Here is a 21,508-nt window from a genome sequence, read left to right on the forward strand (position 1 = left end):
TTTGGCAATATTAGGCGACGACAGCTGGAAATGCCCGAATAAATGCTCAATTAAAGCAAATATGGTCCGATTGGTCAATGAAACCAAAAAGCAGATGTTTAATTTCGCTTGCATTAATTCACCACCACGCATTTCATTCTTTTCTCAGCTGCATTTCACCATATAGTCGTTCAGTTTGCATTGTCAGTGTTCTGTATGGAATTTGATCATTTAATTTAGATTATTCGGTCATTTACAGCATTTCACACTGTTCATTCTTCGTTATCTAACGGTACATCTGAAGTGCATATGAATTTGCCGCTGTAGATTTCAGCTGAAGATTGCATTTCGAAGTCAATACGAAACAACCATATGTTCCGTACATGTATGTTTGTCTCACTTTTTGAGTTAAATCGCACATGTTTTCGTATGATTTGTTTAGAAAGAGACACATGTATTGTGCACGTCTGCTTTCATAGTACACCGAACATATGGTAACAATTTCCTGAGTACGATATTTTTGAAGTGCAATAAATATTTCAACGGACGAATAATTAAGTGGATGGAAATGGCAAAAAGACTTTGAAACTATTTGAATAAACCAACTGATATCCTCAACTGCCTTGTGTTTACCGAGAAAAAAAATCCCCTTGAATACATCGGTGCTGCTACAATGTGTGTGCATACTGTTTTCTCTTTTCCACCTCTCTCTGTTCATAGCTGTCAAATCGATACTACAGATTCGGCGCACTGGCGACTCCGCGTTTGAATGAGCCCAACATGATTTTTTGGAATTTCAAATGACTCAGAATCTCTTTACTCTCTCTCTGGTGAATGAGCGAATGATCTCATCTTATGAAAAACAACTTAACCCATTAACTTAATGAAATTCATGTACACGCTTCTCCTTAATTTAATTACACCTTTATTATCATAAATAGAGCTGAATACAGCCGCGCAAAAATATACGTTCCATGGGAATATTTTACATGTACGAAATTTAAAAGAAAAATGTGTATAAAAGTTTGTGTATGTATAACAGATTTGCACATAAAAAACGGAATAAATAATGTTTTTGTAAAAAAAAATACTAATATGAGATCGATTCGAAATTAACAATTTAGTTTCTCATTGATTTTACAGTCTCCAATGGTCACGGCTCGCATAAATTCCACTTTATTTTCCATCACCAAAATCAAAAAATGTTCTGGGCACACGAATTGCGTTGGATGTGTCACAATTTCATTATGAATCATTTGCCTTATGGGCGATGGCATTGTGAATGACGTAAACTCAACGAATCCGTGAGCACCACGGAAAATGTATGTCTGCAATGAAGTAAAAAAAAAAACGTACAATGTATGATGAGTCATTTGAAATACAATACGATGAGCACATTTTCCACATGCCAACACGAAACAATCACTAACCTTGATTTCAGATTCATCTTGAATGAATGCCAAAATCGTTTCCATGTTTATGTTGAACGTGAGTAAGCTTCGAGGTTTGTAGCAGGATATTGTTTGGAAGAGTCGACCATTGACAACATCTTCGAAAATCTGGAATTTAAAATATGTGAGTATGCGTCCACTGGATGAAGAACGAGAATTTTGAAAAAAATGTTTACCTGAATTCGATCATGATCGCCCTTTATCGTGTGTTCGGTAATGGATGATACGGCGATGAGCAATTGTGCACTGGGCCCAAAACGGATAGCGATAATCTCTCCGTTGTGATGCGATGGTAGCGAATGGTTCGGAATCGATACCACTGTCGTTTCGAATTGCTTCGTTTTCTCGGACTCTGGTTTAGGTGCTTCATCATCCTTTGCACTTCTAAATGAACTAATCGATGGGAACATATCCGCGTTGCCGTGCAATTGCTTCCATTCATTTAATTTCTGCTCAAATTCCTTCATTGTTATATTTCGGGTGCATCCAGATTCGGCCTTTGTATTTTCCGTTTGCAGACTGGTTCCGACTTGATCAGGCTGTGATGCCGTGGGGCTCTCTGTTTTTCCTTCAACACCTTCCGTAGTACTTTCTTCCGTCAATTCTTCAATCTTCTCTTCGGACAACTGCTCAGTCTTTCCCTCATTCATCGCGTCAAGTTTTCCCTCCACTTGTTCTCCATCACTTTGCTTCACTATGCTTTGCTTCCGTAGCTTTGTTACAATTCGATCCGACAGCTCATCGATGAGTGGAGTGAATTTATCGAATAAAGCATCAAAGCGACTGCCAATCATTTCATCTTTTGTACCGCTTGACATCGACTCACCCAATACTGATCCAACCATAGCCTCTGAGCCCATATTCGATTCATTCTGTTCATGTTCAATTGTCTCATTTAGTTTGTTCATTAATCCTTTGAAAATCAAAAGATTTGCAGCCTTTTCATCCTCACTTTCATGTCCATGCGAGCTGTTCAGATGCAATTCAAATGCTGCTTTAACGGCATTTCTGATGACAGGCCAAAAGGTTGCGTTCTGATCGTTTTCAGTATTGTTGTTATGGGCCAGCATTTTGATCATTTCCACCGCGAATGCTTGGGCAAATTCTTTTGTGTTCGGCATCACATCTGAGATGATTTCCATTTCTCGCTGTAGCTCTACCGAATGAATTTGATCGTGCAATTTTTTCTTGTTTTGATCAAAAATTTTCACGTTGATTTTATCGGGATAAATTTCTGCAGATGGTTCGTTGGCTTTATCTGCAAGTCCATACACGTCCGGTGGCCCATATGTTATGTTATCGTTCTGATTATCTTCGATATAGTTATCGAAATAGGTGTTGTAGAGAAATTTCACATCCTTTGCTAGGGTTTTTGCCGTTTGGAAGCGTTTTTTTCCATATGCATACACCTTGAACAAAGATTTGCCGATTTTTCGGAAAAATCCAGACACTTTTGAAGAGGTTGCACTGTCATCAGCATCTTCTTTTTTTCCTCCTTGAACGGAGCCGAGCAAATATTCATCATAGTTGTACTGTTTCCAACGTATCTTGTCCAATACTTTATCCATGATTTTATCGGCAAACGGCTGCAATAGTCATGAAGAAAAATGAATAAAAACATGCAATTTTAAAAAATTCAAAAAGCTATTATACCGTCAACTTGAACATGATGTCTCCGAATTTGTCACCGACATTCGGATCTTCTGCTTCATTGCAATTGGCCGCATTGGTGATATTCTCGGCTTCAGAAATCATAACCAAAATGTGATCGACTGAATCTATGCTGGAATCATCATCAATTTCATGCGTTGATGTGAATGGTTCTTTGCTTTCCATTTCCTCCTCTCCCATTTCCGTGGGAATATCGTTACCGCCTTGATTTTCTCTGATTGAATCGATGCTTGCTTGTGATGCTTCAACACCTTCCGTAATATTTTCTTGGATTATTTCGTTTGGTGTTTTTTCAGTCTTTTCCTCATTCAACTCTTCAATATTTTCTTTGGGTTGTTCTCCATTACTTTGCTTCACTATGCTTTGTTTTTGTAGCTTTGTTACAATTCGATTCGACAGCTCATCGATGAGTGGAGTGAATTTGTTGAACAAGGCATCAAAGTGACTGTCATTTGGCTGATCTTTGCTATCGCTTGGCATCGACTCACCCAATACTGATCCAACCATGACCTCTGAGCTCACATTCGATTTGTTCTGTTCATGTTCGATCGTCTCATTTAATTTGCTCATAAATTTGTTGAAAATTAACTGGTTTTTAGCCTTTTCATCGACACTTTCATTTTCATGCGAAATGTTCAGATGCAGTTCAAATGCTGCTTTAACGGCATTTCTGATGACCGGCCAAAAGGTTGTATTCTGACTAGTTCCAGTAGCATTGTTGTTGTCCTGAAGCCTTTTAATCATTTCCACAGCAAATGCCTGTGAAAATTCTTTCGAGTTGGGCATCACGTCTGAGATGATATCCATTTCGCGCTGAAGCTCTATCGAATGATAATCTTCGGTAAGGCGGGTGTAATAGGTATTGTAAAGGTGTTTCACATCATTTGCCATATTTTTCGCACTTCGTAAGCGATCTTTTCCATAGGCATACACTTTTACCAAAGACTTGCCGATTTTTCGGAAAAATCCAGACACTTTTGAAGAGGTTGCACTGTCATCAGCATCTTCTTTTTTTCCTCCTTGAACGGAGCCGAGCAAATATTCATCATAGTTGTATTGTTTCCAACGTATCTTGTCCAATACTTTATCCATGATTTTATCGGCAAACGGCTGCAATAGTCATGAAGAAAAATGAATAAAAAAATGAAATTTTCAAAAATTCAAAAATTTACCGTTAATTTGAACATAATATCCCCGAATTTGTCACCGACATTTGGATCTTGTGCTTCATTGGCCGCATTGGTGATGTTCTCGGCTTCAGAAATAATACCCAAAATGTGATCTAATTTGGAATCATCATCGATTTCATGCGTTGTTGTGAGTGGTTCTTGGGCTTCCATTTCCTCTGCGCTCAGTTTTGTGACAGCCTGTTTTTCTTTGATTGAATCAATGTTCGCTTGTGATGCTTTGACACCTTCTGTAGTATTTTCTTCGGCTATGTCTTCGATCTTCTCTTCAGATTTTTCCTCAGTTTTTGTTGCATTCATCACTATAACATTTTCTTTGGCATGTTTCCCTTCACTTTGCTTCGCTATGCTTTGTTTTCGTAGGTTTGTTACAATTCGATCCGACAGCTCATTGATGAGTGGAGTGAATTTATCGTATAAAGCATCAAAGCGACTGCCAATCATTTGATCGAACGATACCAAGCTTGACATCGAATCGTCCAATATTGATCCAACCATGACCTCAGAGCCCATATTCGATTTATTCTGTTCATATTCGATCGTATCATTCAGTTTGTTCATGAGTCCCTTGAAAATCAAAAGATTTGCAGCCTTTTCATCCTTACTTTCATGTCCATGCGAGCTGTTCAAATGCAATTCAAATGCTGCTTTAACGGCATTCCTGATGACTGGCCAAAAGGTTGCGTTCTGACTATTTTCAGTGTTGTTGTTAACCAGCGTTTTGATCATTTCCACCGCGAATGCCTGGGAAAATTCTTTTGTGTTCGGGATCACCTTTGAGATGATTTCCATTTCTCGCTGAAGCTCTACCGAGTGAATTTGATCGTGCAATTTTTTCTTGTTTTGATCAAAATTTTTCACGTTGACAGCTGGTTCGTTTGCTTTATCTGCAAGTCCATACACGTCCGGTGGCCCATATGTTATGTTATCATTCTGATTATCTTCGATAAAGTTATCGAAATAGGTGTTGTAGAGAAATTTCACATCCTTTGCTGGGGTTTTTTCCGTTTGGAAGCGTTTTTTTCCATATGCATACACCTTGAACAAAGATTTGCCGATTTTTCGGAAAAATCCAGACACTTTTGAAGAGGTTGCACTGTCATTAGCATCTTCTTTTTTTCCTCCTTGAACGGAGCCAAGCAAATATTCATCATAGTTGTACTGTTTCCAACGTATCTTGTCCAATACTTTATCCATGATTTTATCGGCAAACGGCTGCAATAGTCATGAAAAATGAATAAAAACATGAAATCTTCGAAAATTCAAAAATTTACCGTTAATTTGAACATAATATCCCCGAATTTGTCACCGACATTTGGATCTTGTGCTTCATTGGCCGCATTGGTGATGTTCTCGGCTTCAGAAATAATACCCAAAATGTGATCTAATTTGGAATCATCATCAATTTCATGCGTTGTTGTGAGTGGTTCTTGGGCTTCTATTTCCTCCGCGCACAGTTTTGTGGCAGTATCATTGGCAGCCTGTTTTTCTTTGATTGAATCAATGTTCGCTTGTGATGCTTTGACACCTTCTGTAGTATTTTGTTCGGCTATGTATTCGATCTTCTCTTCAGATTTTTTCTTAGCCTTTTTCGCATTCATCACTTTAACATTTCCTTTGGCATGTTTCCCTTCACTTTGCTTCGCTATGCTTTGTTTTCGTAGGTTTGTTACAATTCGATCCGACAGCTCATTGATGAGTGGAGTGAATTTATCGTATAAAGCATCAAAGCGACTGCCAATCATTTGATCGAACGATACCAAGCTTGACATCGAATCATCCAATATTGATCCAACCATGACCTCAGAGCCCATATTCGATTTATTCTGTTCATATTCGATCGTCTCATTCAGTTTGTTCATGAGTCCCTTGAAAATCAAAAGATTTGCAGCCTTTTCATCCTTACTTTCATGTCCATGCGAGCTGTTCAGATGCAATTGAAATGCTCCTTTAACGGCATTCTTGATGACTGGCCAAAAGGTTGCGTTCTGACCGTTTTCAGTGTTGTTGTTAATCAGCGTTTTGATCATTTCCACCGCGAATGCCTGGGCAAATTCTTTTGTGTTCGGGATCACCTTTGAGATGATTTCCATTTCTCGCTGAAGCTCTACCGAGTGAATTTGATCGTGCAATTTTTTCTTGTTTTGATCCAAATTTTTCACGTTGACTTCATCGGGATGAATGTCTGCAGCTGGTTCGTTTGCTTTATCTTCAACTCCATACACGTCCGGTGGCCCATATGTTATGTTATCATTCTGATTATCTTCCATAAAGTTGCGAGAATAGGTGGTATAGAGAAATTTCACATCTTTGGCCAGATGTTTTGCACTTTGGAAGCGATCTTTTCCATATGCATACACCTTGAACAAAGATTTGCCGATTTTTCGGAATAATCCAGACACTTTTGAACGGATAACACTGTCATCATCATCATCACCTTCTTGTTCTTTTCCTTCTTGTGCAGAACCAAGCAAATACTCATCATATTTGTATTGTTTTCGACGTAACTTGTCCATTACCTTATCCATGATTTTATCGGCAAATGGCTGTAAAAACAAAACAATCCAACATTTTTTAATTGAATAATGTGTGGAAAAAATCTTTAGAAACATAAAATTTTCAAAAACCCAATAAGTTACCGTCAACTTGAACATGATATCCCCAAATTTGTCACCGACATTTGGATCTTGTGCTTTATTGGCCGCATTGGTGATATTCTCCACTTCAGAAATCATACCCAAAATGTGATCGACTGAATCTGAATTGGAATCAATATCTTTTTCCTGCGTTGATGCGACTGGTTTTTGGTTCTCTGTTTCTTCCGCGCTTATTTTCGTGGTGATATCTTTATGGGCTTGTTTTTCTTTGATCGAATCGATGGTTGCTTGTGATATTTTGGCATTAAATGTTTGTTCAACTTTGTCTCCTTTAAACTTTTGCTCTTCCTTAAACTTATCGGCAGCTTTGTCGGACCAATAGTCAATGAATAATTGTTTCCATTGTCTTTCGAATTGCTGTCGATGTTCACTAACACCGGTCAAATTTAAGCCGGTGATTTCAGTGAGTAAGCCGCATCGTTTTGTTCGTCGTGTACAATTGCATGCAGTCAAAACGGAGAGTTGATTGCCATCTGATAAAGCTAAACCAAGTTGAGCGTCACCCGGTACAAATCGAACTGAAGACGTCATCGGCGGTGCGGCGTTGTTATCCAACAACCATTCTGTGACGATTGCACCTCTCAAATTGTACTCAATCACATGGCTATCGCTGTGACGAATCACGTAGAAAAGAGCATGGCTGTTTGGTTTCATTTGCATGGACCTGAACTCACCGATGCGACCGAACTGCACCTCTTGGCTAAGACTATTGTCGTTTGGATTAAATCGCCAAACGAATGCTCCCGAAATCAGGCAATTGGAATCGATGGATCCGTCATTGTTTGCAATGAGAAATAGTTGATTTTCGTGGTCAAGCACATGAATCCATTCGACGACATCACCAGTGATAGCTGTGCCCACCTGATCATAGTTGTTACTGGACATGTTCCATGCATAAATTAACGTTTGGCATCCAGAGTTGATGACAAAATAATTTTGTTCAAAAATGTTGAACAGATAAACCGAGTTGATCGGGCTCTGTGTATCAATTGTGAATGCATTGACAAAATGTGACAGGAATATGACGTTTTTCTTCGTATTTTGAATCAATTTCTGTGCTACTTGACACTTTTGTGTGTACTCAGTTTGATATTTTCTGTGTAATTGATCCAAAGTCTGCAAATATTGATTCACATCCATGTCATTTATTCCTTGTGCCACATTCATTGTGCCGACAATGGCATTCTTTATCGTCCATGGCGCAGTTACAACTTGCGGTGTTGTTTTGTATTGCACCAGTGCGTTTTCGAACCATTTATTAAAATTGATACCTGAGATCAAATCGCTCGTATACAATTGGTTGACGGATACCGTTCCAAAGGACAGCGGTGAGTCGATGACAATGTTTCCTTGTTGTAGCGAAGCTGCCAAACGCAAATCACGCCCGTTAACCAATCCATCGGTTACCAAATTGTTTAGCACGCGAACCGATTGGAATACAGTGGGTATATCGATGGATTGAGTGCCGTAAATCTGGAAAGAATTTGAAAAATAACCGTTTTTGGCGCATTCATCGAAGATTTGAAAAATAGTGGCAAAAAACATTGAAGAAATGCAATGGAATACAGAAAATAACTCACCATTAGTGTATTTTCTCGTTCTTTCGGCAAATTATATCCCGAAACCAAACCATCTGCTGTGATTGGCACTGACGAATACACATAATTCAAATGGACTGGCTTATCAAAGGTCTGTTCCGTATACAATGTGATCACTTCATCCATTGGATTTTCGTTGAGAAACTCTGTGTTGATGTTGCTAGCTTCAATTGTTCCATCCGGGAAGGTTATAACACCGTCAAAATCAAACGGTTGATCGGTTCGGATTGTATTTTGTACCCAGTCTGCAACTGAGCAACGGTTGATCGTTTCAGCCACCAAATTTCCGGTGATTTTCATGCGTGGTATAACCACGGGTGCCGCAAAGACAATGTCTGAATAAATATCGACTGGATCGTATTGGTCGATCAACACGACGTTTGCTAGGAATGTAGGTACATTCACTCCATTGTATTCGATCATATCGATGGCCTTTTCAAAATGAATCGTGTCTGTGAAGGTTTTTCTACCTGCAACCACTGCCGGTCGATCGGTTCGAATGATGTTCTTCAAGTGTTCATTCACATTCCCAATGTTATCGTAGCCACCGTGAATTTTGAGATACTTAATGCCGGTGGTTTCATTGAAAAACACATCCTTTTTCAAGACGAATCTCCCACCTTTTGACCGATACGAATTGAGATCTTCGGCAGAAACGCCATTCAAGTGACCTTTTACAATTAAATTGGGAATCATGACATCGCCAACAATTCGAATTGGATTGAAGATTACACGGTTGTAATTCTTGGTTAGAATACGATCCACTTGAATTTCATTGATCGTTGTGACTTCGGCATTATTCAAAATTGTAACATCTTCTTTGAAAACGGTCGTACCGTACACTCTGGTGACATCCGCCGATTTTAATACCTATCGAAAGAAGCGAAAAAATACATAAATTACTTTCTGTTGAGATAATTCAAAAATTTGCTTCGACGTGCTCAGAGTCGAGTCTAAGTTTTGTTTTGGATAAAATAATCCATTTTCTTACCACATCGTTTGAAAATTCATTGAAATTTTCGCCATTCAGCTGCTCTACGTTAATGTTTCCATTCACATAAATTGAATCCAAAAATGTGATCGGAAAATGAAGGTCATTCGTTTGGTCCAATCGAATGGCATTCGATTTAATGTGCTCTAAATCAAAGCCATTGATATCGGCAAACCAAACACTTCCATTCACAATCATTTGATCGACAACAACCGTTGATTCGTTTAGCATTTGTTCGTTGGTTTTCAGATTCTTCAAAATGTTTACAATATCTTTGAAATCGAAACCGTTGAGGAATTTCGTATTAATGCCGTTGCGAAGCACTGCTATTGGTATGTAGGCTGAGCCGGTGATGATTTGCGGATTGTTTTTGCTCAAGTGGGTGTCGACTAAATTTTGAAGACGAAAACCATTGACCAAACTATCTGGGCTGCCTTTTATCTCTCCGTCCAATATCAATTCATCCACTTTCAAACTGCTGACGTCGTGCACATTGCCAGTCAATTCAAAATCTTCATCGATGCTTATGAAGTCATGCACCTGTGAATGAGATTTCGGAATGATTTTGTTTAATGCTTACTGACTTTTTTCATCAATTTTTAATGAAGGTTTAACCAATTGAAAATTCTCAAAACAAACTTACATCAATTCCATTCACCGTCTCCAGCACTTCCAATTGATTGGCATCAATTTTGACATAGTCACCGTCCGCAAACTCAAATTCAGCATCTGTGTACTGTTCACCGAATAATTTCAGCGAATTTAAATCCAATTCGGTGACATTAATGAAATTGAATAGCCCGTCTAATTTCAATTTTTGGAAGTAAAAATTTCCATGCAATTCGCTCACATCGAATGTTTGTTCGGTGTCGTTCGTAACAAATGACGAGAATGGAATGTCATTGATGAGATTGGCTGTGAGCTGAATATTTGGTGCTTGTACGGTGTCGAATCTTTTGAATGAATTGATTTGAGGTGCTGTCTCGTGTTTGTATACCACATCGGCAAGGACATCATCCACAAATACGCTGTCCATTGTATTTTGCACATAAAGCGGTCCCTCAATTTCAAGCGTATCGAAATAAACGGTCGATCGAATTTGACGGGTTTCATTCAACGTTGGATTCGACAAAAATTCATCAAGCCGTCGACCAGATATCGTGGCATTCGGAGCCATCTTCAGGGAAAATCGAAACATCGTTGATTTTTTCGTTAAGAAATATATGCAAACAAGCTATAGCTTAAGATATACACTTACCTCCAATGTTTCAGTCACTTCCAAATGTCGAAATGTTGTCGTGCCAGGAATGTACTGCGAGCTGTTGAGTGAGATTACCTGAGACAGTTGAACGCCATTGAAATTGCCAAAGCATTCCGTAGCATTGGTTACTGAAAATTGAATAGAAAAAGAATAACCATGATTGAAACTCTTTGATTGGATTCTTTCTGAACTTGTCCACTGTGAACAACAAACAAAATCAAATATGTCCAAACAACGTAACAATTTTAGCATTCAACAAACCTAGAACATTTTTGAAGACCTTTTGGCTGGTCACAATGATTTCATCGGTGGTTTTAGTTGAAATAAAGCCACTTGGAAAAGGTATATCATTCAAATTCTCTACATTTACCGTCCCAGCTTCTACACTCTGTTTTGGAATGAAGAGAAAAATTAGCTAAAATCTGGTCTCAAAGTGAAAACCCTTCAAAAAAAAATACTTACGCCAGTAATTTCCAAATCATCAATGCTATTGGGCAGATGCTTCAAAACGATTTGATTGATAAAATCTTTCCACTTGATGCCGTTGATCTCTTCAAAGTGTAGATCGCCGGTAATGACCGTCATCTCGGGTTGCTCTTGTCCCAGCAGCTGATCGATGCCGTCGTATGTTCGTTCAACGAACTCTGGTTCAATCGGTTGATTCAGTATAACGGTGCCATCCAATTTCAGATTGCCATCTGTGACAAATACCAACTCTTCGGCTGGAATATCATTGATGTATCGCACATTCAATTCGCTCACATTGACGGACTTCAAATGCAGATGCTCAATCACATTTTTATCTTCTCGTTTGTTCCGTTTCAATTGTTCAAGTAATTGAAGATTTGTTTCAGTTTCATTCAATACTTTCAAAAACGCATCAACATCTTCCTTTGTGATGAGATCATCGCCCAAGAAAACACCTTGCGTTGGAATGAGTGTGCCTAAATCGAGTTGTTGTGTGTAAATGACGTCAAGGTCTTGATTTCTGATTGTAACCTCATCCATTGGACCCTTTGGAAAGCTCTCAGTTAGTTCTCGTGCTTCGACCAACACTTGATCGCGTATGTCAAGCATAATGATTACTTCAGACAGTAGCTCCAATAGGTGTTCGTTCAAGGTTGATGCGGCGGGCAATAGATCAATTTCCAAATCAAACAAACCGGACGGTGCTTCATGTCGCGGCACAATTATTGAGATCGATCGATTGCGTTGAAACATTGTCGCACCAATAATACCCAGATCACGGTATTCATCGAGCATACAGCCCAATCCCAGATCCGATGCATGCTCGTCGATATAGCATGGCACTTGCAGTGCTGGATGAAATGCTTGTCCATTCCAAATCAATGCTTCCAAAAATGAATTTGTGTGCGAACCGTAGTCCATGCGATGCTGTACGAAAAGTATTAAATCGTCGCGATACGTTCGTGCCGGTACGGGCATAAAGAACTCAACATTTCCCCAACTCTTTGACAAAATGGTCTGATCCTGAAACGTGCCGCGATGATAGCGTAAAATTTTCGCTTTACTACCTCCAATCGTCAGGTATGAATAGCCACCCATTTCAAAGGCCGACAAAATGTTGGCATTGTGCGATTCGATTTGCGTGTAATACCTGAAATGATCTTTGTGATACTTGTAGATGACTGCATGGCTTTTTTGCGGGAAACACATGAATGTATCAAACCCATTTTGAATGAGAGCCATATTCTTGGCGCGGCTTTTCAATGATAGACTTTGGCGCAGGAAGAACACCTCTTCATTCATATCAAATCGGTACAGACTTGCCGCCGAACCACCATGCAAATCGGTTATAATCAACAGAGTGTCCACATTGTCAAGCACCAAATGATGCAAATATCGTGCAATGTTATTTGTTGGCCAAATCCAAATCACTTCCATCTTATCCATTGCCTCATTCACGCGAAGAAAAACAATCTCATGTTGAATACTCACGATGACAATGCCATCGATCGATTGCTGCGTTTCATTCCAATAGGTGAATGTAATGAAAAACGTTGGACTTGATAGCAAATGCTTTTCGACTTGAAGTTTGTACGTGCCATTCGTTTCCAACACCAAAAGTACGCTTGTATTTGTGACTCCGATAAGTGCATGCGATTCACGTTTGTTTCGCTGCAGTGTTCGCCAGCCAATCACATTTTCGCCGATATTAAAACGCATGTCTTCGGTGACCGATGTGATGTTGAGCTCTTCTCGCACGCGATTTGCTTCGATGAACGGCGCCTCTTCGCTGTTTGCATAGCTTTCAACTGTGTTTGAAACAATGCCCTGAATCATCATTTGTTCGGCCGCTTGTGCCATCATTTTCTCAATTGTCTTTTCGTTAGTGTCAGCACCATGGTCCATTTCATCATCGGATGGCTCATTTTCATTTGGCAAATGATTGACAAGTTGCTCGTCGGCCGATACACTTGGTTTTTCTTCGGGCACATACGAAAAATCGCTGCGTGCACTGCCAAGCGTTTGTTCTTTTGTGATTTTTCGCGGTGCACCGAATAAGCCTTGCCAAAAACTGGAATAGAAATTGTCAAATGATGGAAATGCAGGCGGATAAAACTGTGGCGGAGGAGGAGGCGCCGGTGTGGTTGGCTCATAATACTCTGCGGGATAATATTGCGGTGGTACATTCGACTCTGGTACGACTTCTGCACTTTTTTGGTTCATGTTTTGGACTTCTGACGCGGAATGAACATAAATGCCATGTTTCACCGCGTAGTTAATTTGTTTGCGAAGATCCGCTGTCTCTTTCAATTGCTGCATGGAAATTCGATTGGGATTCGTGAGCTTCTTCTTCTTCTTCGCAACGTCTTTGTCCATCAAATAGTCGGGCAGAACGACTGGTTTGTGAGCATCACCCAGTGATGATTCACCGATCGGTTGTGACGATGATGAAAGTGGCGCAATCGAAAGTGGCCCAATCGGAAATGGCCCAGTTGAGACTGTCGCCACATTACCTACTGACACTGGAATCTGTTCCTGTGTAGGCAGTGTTTGATGTGGACACGGCGGTGGAGCTAAACTCACTCCTCTTGATTCAAATGTCGTTTTGTATGTATCTAACAATGATGGAAGCTTTGATTTACCTTTTAAGAGCGAGCTGTTGCGAATGCTTCCTAAAATCGGCGAATCCAATTTGTCCGCTATCGTCTTTTCCAATGACAATTTGATTTTATCCAATGACTCTCGAATCTTTTCGGCATAGAGTCGTTTCGGGCGATCAATCTCGGTTTCACCATCTTTATCGCCCGAAATTACTTCCTCTGAATCGGCTGATGCTGCGTTATGCCCCTGTTAAATACACACAATTATGTAACGCAATTGAAACAATCAAAACGATTTTCTGCTAACATAACCTAAAAGCATGTTTCTCTCTCTCTCTCTCTTGCCCGTGCACAATGAAATGTACATCAGCAAATAACGTGAGAATTTTCGGCAGCCGAATGATTTATGGGAATGTTTTGTCTTTATTCGCCGTTGATTGCGATTTAATTACAATTGTGAAAATTTTGGCGTATTTTTCTAGCGATACTTACCAAAGCATTATCATCGTTGGCGACTGTGCTGTCTACTTTTCCGTATACAAAGCACGCCGCCAGCAGCATCAGTGCTAGCAATTTGATTTTTATCGGCATCTGGTTTGTTACACTCACACGATTTGTTCGTTTTTTCGACGATAAACAATAGACAAATTAAGTTTTTTTCTGAAACAATTTGAGTTTTTTTACCTAATTGCATACGAATTTTATTTTGCGCACATAAAGAGTGCAACGACAACCGGTGACGCGATGCAAGAACTATCAACGTTTCAACAACTTGTTGCTGTGACTGTCTCTCGGCAACTATGAATATTTCATTCGTACTAAACTGCTTGATACACACAGAGAGAGAGAGAGAAAGAGAGAGAGAACGAAAGAACGAACACTTTCATTACATTGCGAGCGTGCTGATAGCATCGCAGAGGTTGGCTATCGTGTAACTGTGTGCGATAAAAATCATTTGTCACATTTCGATATTGCAGCCGTTGAGTGGTTTGGTTCTAAGCACATTTTCGTAACAACCACAACGCGGTGCGTAATCGAAAAGACAGCGGCGAATTGAGTCTAAATCAAACCATGTGGCAATGGAAAATTTCTTTTTGGTGCACATCGTGGCTGGATCGTTTGTTTTTTTGTTCTCTCTCGTATACCACACAGCATTGATTTATCGTGGTTTTTTGTGAATGCTCGTGTTTTTTGTCGCTTTTTGTCACGTATTCATTGGAAAATTGACTGAATTGACTTGACCGATCGCGGTTTTGGTGCATACTGGCAATAGAAAACAAACTGCATACATTTCAAAACCTCATAGACTGCATAGATTTCAAATACTGTATTTTCGCTTGAATTGCCAGCCGATTTGTGTAAGTGTACAAGTGCGTATGCGAGTTTGATTTTTTTTTAGTGATAAACTGAGTCACTTCGACTGAATTTTTGGAAGGGAAAGAAAAAAATAAACGAAATTTCACATTCATGTCGTGATCAATTTTATCCAAATTAAGAAACCCGCCAGTGAGCCATCGAAAGAGAGAAATTGTGCGTTTTTAAATTAGACCAAACGAAATGACGGAGACATTAAGCGTAATTCAAATGCGTTTGTGACAAGACAAAACAAACAAAATTCAACAGTTGCTTTCAATCGATTCGATAACCTATTTTGATTTTGAAATAATTGTGAATATATATGAAAATATGGTCGAAACAGCCACTATAATCGGTGCTGGTATTGTCGCTGCAGGTTCGTTCGGCTTACTTATGTGGTTCATGTGTAAAAGTAATTTTCGTCGTGATGACGCCGCAGAACGGCGAGAAGAAGATATCCAAAATCAGAGATGGTGGGTGATGTATTCGTTGGCACCGGTGAAAATCTAAAAAACCTTCCGAAGTGAAACACAGACACAAAAAAGATAATATAGAGACAAAAGTTGAAATACATTAAAACCCGAACATTGCAAACTCGACGACGATTAAAATATTAAGTGTAGAACTCTAAAAATAAAAAAAAAACGCGATAGAGAAGCGACACTGAAAGAAAATCCAAAAAACGAAAAAGATGTTACGAACAAAAAAGGACGTCGACAAACATGTGCGTACAACGCTATCGAAATTGCGCGAGAAAGAAGTAAGTAAATGCATTTTATCGGGTGTAGTTTGTGAGAAAAAACTATTAAAAAATTGATTGGATGTTGCGTGCGATGGTCAATCGTTGATGTTTCGATGCATTTTTGTGCATTGCTAGTGAAATTATTGCGCTATTCGAGGAAAACGTCAATTGACGATTGTGTTGCAATGCCAACACGACCTTCGGTGCAAAATTCAACAACACAATACAAAAAATATCAAAAACTAGCACAAATGGAACGATTCCATCCAAAAAGAGTCGAGAATTTTCGACATTGTCGATGACAGAGAAAAAAAAAACACATTGTGAAATTTGTTTGTGTAAATTGGTTTGATGACAGAATCGGGATTTGTTTGACAAAATGGACGTGCGATATGGATGTGCCGTTAACCGGTATACACAACCTATCGACGCGTTGTTTGCCATTTATTTGTTATTTCAATCGCGTTTATTTATATCAATTTTTGTTGAAAAATGAAAATGTTTAAATATCGAAAAGTTTTCATTCTATGTATGAATATCTGTTCAAAACAACAATTGATTGGATTTTTTGTTTATTTTCTCTGTCAATTTTGCGCAGAAAAATCTTCGCGGCTATCGAATTGCTGGTCTTTATTACAACATTGGCGAATATAGTTCTGCATTGGAATACATTCAGCGGCACATACAAGTCAACGACAAAAATGCGAGTCAAGAGCTGAAATCAATCTTTGGAAATCTCTCGAAACCAGCCTCATCCACGCCATTCTCGTCACCCGGTACAACGCTAACGCCAGATACAAAGAAAACCGAAACACCAAAATCAGATGCAACCAAACCAAGCCCATTCGCATCATTTTCATTCGGTGTGCAATCAACAGTTGCATCCTCAACTGGAAATCAAACGAAACCGCTGTTTTCGTTCAGCAACATCGGCCAGTCATTGAACAAATCGGAAACATCATCGTTGGCCAATGCTGCAACGCCAGAGACTCCACAAAATCAAACCGACGCAAACACCTCATCACATTCGGCAAAAGATGAAGAGGCAGACAACTATGAGCCAACCGCACACTTCGATCCAGTTATACCGTTGCCCGATTTGATTGAAGTGAAAACCGGCGAAGAAAATGAAATCACATTGTTTGAACATCGCGCCAAATTGCTTCGTTACGTGAAAGAAACGAAAGAGTGGAAAGAACGCGGAATCGGCAAGATGAAGGTGATGGTCAACAAAGAGGATCCGAACAAAGTGCGTTTGTTGATGCGCCGTGAACAAGTATTGAAAATTTGCTGCAATCAACTCTTAGTGAAAGATACAAAGTTCAATAAGATGCCAAACGCTGAAACGGCATTGACATGATTCGGACAGGATTATTCGGAGAACGAGTTGCAAGTGGAAATGTTGGCAATTCGATTCAAAACGGCTGAACTCTGCAAACAATTCCACGATGCAATTCTATCGGCGCAGAGCCACATGACCGATGAAAAATCACAGTCAGCTAAATTGACATCGTCCAAAGACGACAAACCATCGAATAAACCAGCTGAAACCAAAGGATTTGGCGATCAATTCAAGCCGAAAGCTGGTTCATGGTCGTGTGAAATGTGCTATGTCAATAACAAGGCCACTGACACAAAGTGTCTATCGTGTGGTTCACCCAAAGACAAGAATGCACCACAGGACGATGCAAAAGCAGAGGCGCCGAAATCCACATTCAGCTTTGGCAATTTATCGGCCGCTGTGAAGAGTACACCACAAGACAGCGCAAAAACCGAACCACCCAAGTCAACATTCGCTTTTGGAAATCTTACTACAAAACCAGCAACGGCGGCTCCAGCACGAATTACAAACACCAAAACAGATGCATCGAAACCAACAGGAAAAGGATTCGGCGACCAATTCAAACCGAATTCAGGCTCATGGTCGTGCAAAGCATGCTACACATCAAACACAGGCGATGCCATCTGCATGCTGCGAAGAACCAAAAGATGACACCGTTCCAAAGAAGGAGAAGCCAAACATTTTCGGTTCATCAAACGGTAAGCAAACATATGACTTTCTTCTCCATTTACAACAAATTCGTTCTTTGAAACAGTATATACTGTCGATTGCGTACATTTTTTTCTTGAAATACTTTTTATAAAATCGTCTCTTGTTTTATCCGGTGCACCAAAGTTCAGTTTTGGCAATTTGGCTGCTGCTCAGAACACAACTGCTTCAACAGCAGCTTCAACGGTTGCCCCAAGCACCGCCACCAATACATTCGGTTCGTCATCGTTTAGTTTCTCATTTGGATCGCAGAACGCACCAGCTGCATGTGCTTCTGTTGTTCCAGCATTCAAGCCAGCCGAAGCAAGCGTTCCAAAATTGGATTCCAAGGAATTCAATTTTGTGTTCAAGGGCAAGAGCCCGGGAAAGCAACAGCCCGTTGAGCACAACGATGGCGTTGAAGACGTGTCCGATGATGAAAATGTTGAAGAAGAGGAAAGCACCGCTTACTTTGCACCAGTCATCCCATTGCCTGACAAAATTGAAGTTAAAACCGGCGAAGAGGACGAAAACGTGCTCTACTCACATCGCGCCAAATTGTACCGTTTCCGTAGCTCAGAATGGCGTGAACGTGGTCTTGGCTATGTGAAAATTTTGCAACACGAACAGACTGGCCAATTGCGGTAAGTGTGTCGAGAATTGAATTGAGTCAATGGCGCATTTCAAATCTGTCGTTAGATGGAATAAAACCCAACTAATATTTTTTTTTACTTTTTACTTTTTTTTCATCCAGTGTTGTTATGCGACGCGAGCCAATTCACAGAGATCTGCTTAAATCACAAACTTACACCCGATATCGAATACAAGCCCAAAGATTCAAAATCATGGCAATTCATTGCCAATGATTTCAGCGAGGGAACATATGAATTGGACAATTTCTGCTTGCGTTTCAAAACGGAAGAGATAGCCCTAGAATTCAGAAATGCAATTGATGATGCGTTGGCTGGAATTGCGGCAAACGTTGTGAATGGCAACGCCAACGACCAGACAGACGCTGCGTCGAATGTAACGGCTGAGGAGAGTAAAATTACCACCGATCTCAAATTGCCGACCAATTTCTTTGACTACAAGTCAAAGACAGACTGCACTGGTTGCCGTGGTTGTTCTTCAGACGATTTCGTGTTCTCTAAAGTGAAAGACACGAATTTGGGTCAAGTTGATGACAATCCGTTACCATTGGATCCACCACCGAAAGTGGACACCACACACAACGATTTGTCGAAGGACAGCAAGAACACATTCTCATTCGCATCGTTCGCAAATGAAAGCAAAGGAAATGGCTTCGGTTTTGCACCAACATCAACCGCAAATACTATACAACCGACGGGCATGTTCTTTGGCAACAACAGCTTCAAGTCGCCATTCACAGCGAACACTGTGAAGAAAGATGCAACAAGTACACCGCCAGCTTTTGGACAATCGAATTTGTTCGGCGGAAACCTAACAAAAACTCCATCAGCCGAAATAGTCAAATCATCACCATCATTCTCGTTCAATAGTTCGGGCGTTTTTGGAGGAAACAGTATGACAATTTTTAAGTTTTCTTTATCTTAAAAAATGCTAAATTTTGTTCATTTTATCTTTTTCCTTCTCTGAAGCTGAGGAAAAGTCACCATTCTCATTCGCTACGGCAACCAGCAAACCTCAAGGTGAGTTAAAATAAAAATTTCTGGTCGAGTATATGCGGCGAATAGATTTGTTCACTTTGACTTTGATACCAAATTTGCTTGAAATTATTAAAATGAAATTTTATGTAAATATCAACAAAACATTCATAGAAAAACCAGCTGAATCGAAACCATTGTTCAGAACTGCAGCCACATTCGGTTCGACTAATGTCACGAAAACCCCATCGACAAACATATTTGGAGGAAATACGAATGGAAACAGTGATAACAAGGCAAAAGAAACACCCACCACTGGATTCTCATTCAAATTGCCATCGTCAACGACCCTAACACCGGTCACAGAAATTGATTCACCGGCCAGTACACAACCACCGCCAAATTAACATCGACTCCAGTCAGCGAAGTGCCCAAATCCGTCGAACAAAAATCGGCCGGAACGATGTTCAGTAGCGCCGGTGGCCTCAGTTTTGCCGATCTTGCCAAGAAAACCGATACAAGCGAACCGTTCCCAACAGCAAACACTGTCAGCTTCTCAGATCTGGCACAAAACTCAGCCAATGGTTCACCGGCCTTCAGCAAAGCACCATCAACGACTGGTGGATTCTTTGGTTTATCACACAAAGATACGTTCAGCAATTTGATGTCACCGCAGAATGGCAGTGGCAATCAAACAGCAGCATCCAACGATGATGACGGTGAATATCATGCCGAAGATGCCAACTACGATCCACATTATGATCCAAACATTGCATTGCCCGATGAAATTCAAGTCAGCACCGGCGAAGAAAATGAAGAAAAACTGTTTGGCGAACGAGCCAAACTCTACCGGTTCGATTCAGACAACAGAGAGGTAAACATTCATTGAAATTCATTATCTTGGATTGAGAGAAAAGCAATTTTTTCCGCATGAGATATCATTAAACTAAACCATGTTTTATCCGTTTTCCAGTGGAAAGAACGAGGTGTCGGCGAATTCAAAGTGTTGCATCATCCAGACAACGGATCGTATCGTTTGCTGTTGCGTCATGAACAAATTCACAAGCTGATTTTGAACATGGCATCGACTGTTGATCTGCAAATCAATCCGATGGAACAGAACGATAAGGCATTCATTTGGGTGGGCCAAAACTTTGCCGAGGAACAGGAAAACGGTGAACTCGAAAGTCTCTCAGTTCGATTCAAAAATGCTGATTTGGCGAAGAAATTCATCGATACCGTACAAAGCTGTGTGGACAAACTGAATGCTCGTAATTGAAAACACATAAGGCCAACCAAAACAATCGCTTTCGTTTAAATTTCAATCTTAATTTTTTTTTTACTTTTTTCGCAACCATACACAAAACAAATCAAAAGAAAATCTGTTAGAAGCGCTAGTCGAATTTTAATAACAAAAAAAAACAAAAAATAAATAGACTGTTTGTAATACAAGAGTCCAAAAGTATTGGATATCGTTAAAGCGATTGCCATTTAAGATGAAAAGAAGAAGAAGAAAAAACGAAAAATACTGGAAAATAAAAGATGTCTTACAGCTCTGAAATTAGAACATTTCTTTATTTTTTATGACAAATTTTAACTCTCTCCGACTTGTCGATATTAGTTAAACCTTAAAATTTCCAGAATAAGAACATGTTGATCCAATTTCTCGCCAAATTTCCAAAAATTTTGGAAACCATTTCTTCTATTCCTTCTGTGTACCAGAAACCACAATTACGTTGAATTTATCTCTGAAGTGATCTGTATACTTTTGTGGATTGATTTCCATATCCAAAAACCACTGGCGACCTATGGAACACAAGAATTAAACGATTCAGTTTTAATCATTGCTTAATCAAAGGTGGAAATGTCAGTCGTCACCTAATGATAGGCTGC

The 21,508-nt window shown here is 39.8% G+C and overlaps 1 protein-coding gene and 1 pseudogene across 2 annotated transcripts; one reads left to right on the top strand and one right to left on the bottom strand.

Moving 5' to 3' along the window:
• Nucleotides 1-887: 887 nt before the first annotated feature.
• LOC129573788 (uncharacterized) lies at nt 888-14,806 on the bottom strand. 2 transcript variants are annotated; one of them, XM_055454881.1, is made up of 14 exons: nt 14,356-14,806; nt 11,258-14,110; nt 11,057-11,183; nt 10,793-10,923; nt 10,178-10,711; nt 9,535-10,074; nt 8,526-9,413; nt 6,928-8,418; nt 5,563-6,834; nt 4,274-5,503; nt 3,084-4,211; nt 1,607-3,016; nt 1,410-1,538; nt 888-1,307 (listed from the first exon to the last, which is right to left on the bottom strand). In XM_055454881.1, the coding sequence occupies exons 1-14, from the start codon at nt 14,452-14,454 to the stop codon at nt 1,092-1,094; spliced, it is 12,048 nt and encodes a 4,015-aa protein (XP_055310856.1). In that variant the 5' UTR covers nt 14,455-14,806; the 3' UTR covers nt 888-1,091. The 2 variants fall into 2 exon arrangements, with proteins under 2 accessions (XP_055310856.1, XP_055310866.1); XM_055454891.1 differs by lacking the exon at nt 5,563-6,834 and having other exon boundaries at nt 14,356-14,665.
• A 763-nt stretch (nt 14,807-15,569) lies between these two features.
• LOC129578373 (E3 SUMO-protein ligase RanBP2-like) lies at nt 15,570-21,179 on the top strand (annotated as a pseudogene).
• Nucleotides 21,180-21,508: the final 329 nt, after the last annotated feature.

Source organism: Sitodiplosis mosellana, unplaced genomic scaffold (assembly GCF_009176505.1).
Source record: "Sitodiplosis mosellana isolate CC-2019 unplaced genomic scaffold, AAFC_SMos_1.0 Smas_scaffold_1, whole genome shotgun sequence".
NCBI lineage: Eukaryota > Metazoa > Arthropoda > Insecta > Diptera > Cecidomyiidae > Sitodiplosis > Sitodiplosis mosellana.

Coding starts and splice junctions, on each gene's coding strand:
- LOC129573788 (XM_055454881.1), bottom strand. CDS start 14,454: ATGCCGATAAAAATCAAATTGCTAGCACTGATGCTGCTGGCGGCGTGC. Junction 10,712..10,792: donor AAGTGACTGAAACATTGGAG/GTAAGTGTATAT, acceptor TTTTCCCTGAAG/ATGGCTCCGAATGCCACGAT. Junction 4,212..4,273: donor ATATTATGTTCAAATTAACG/GTAAATTTTTGA, acceptor TGACTATTGCAG/CCGTTTGCCGATAAAATCAT.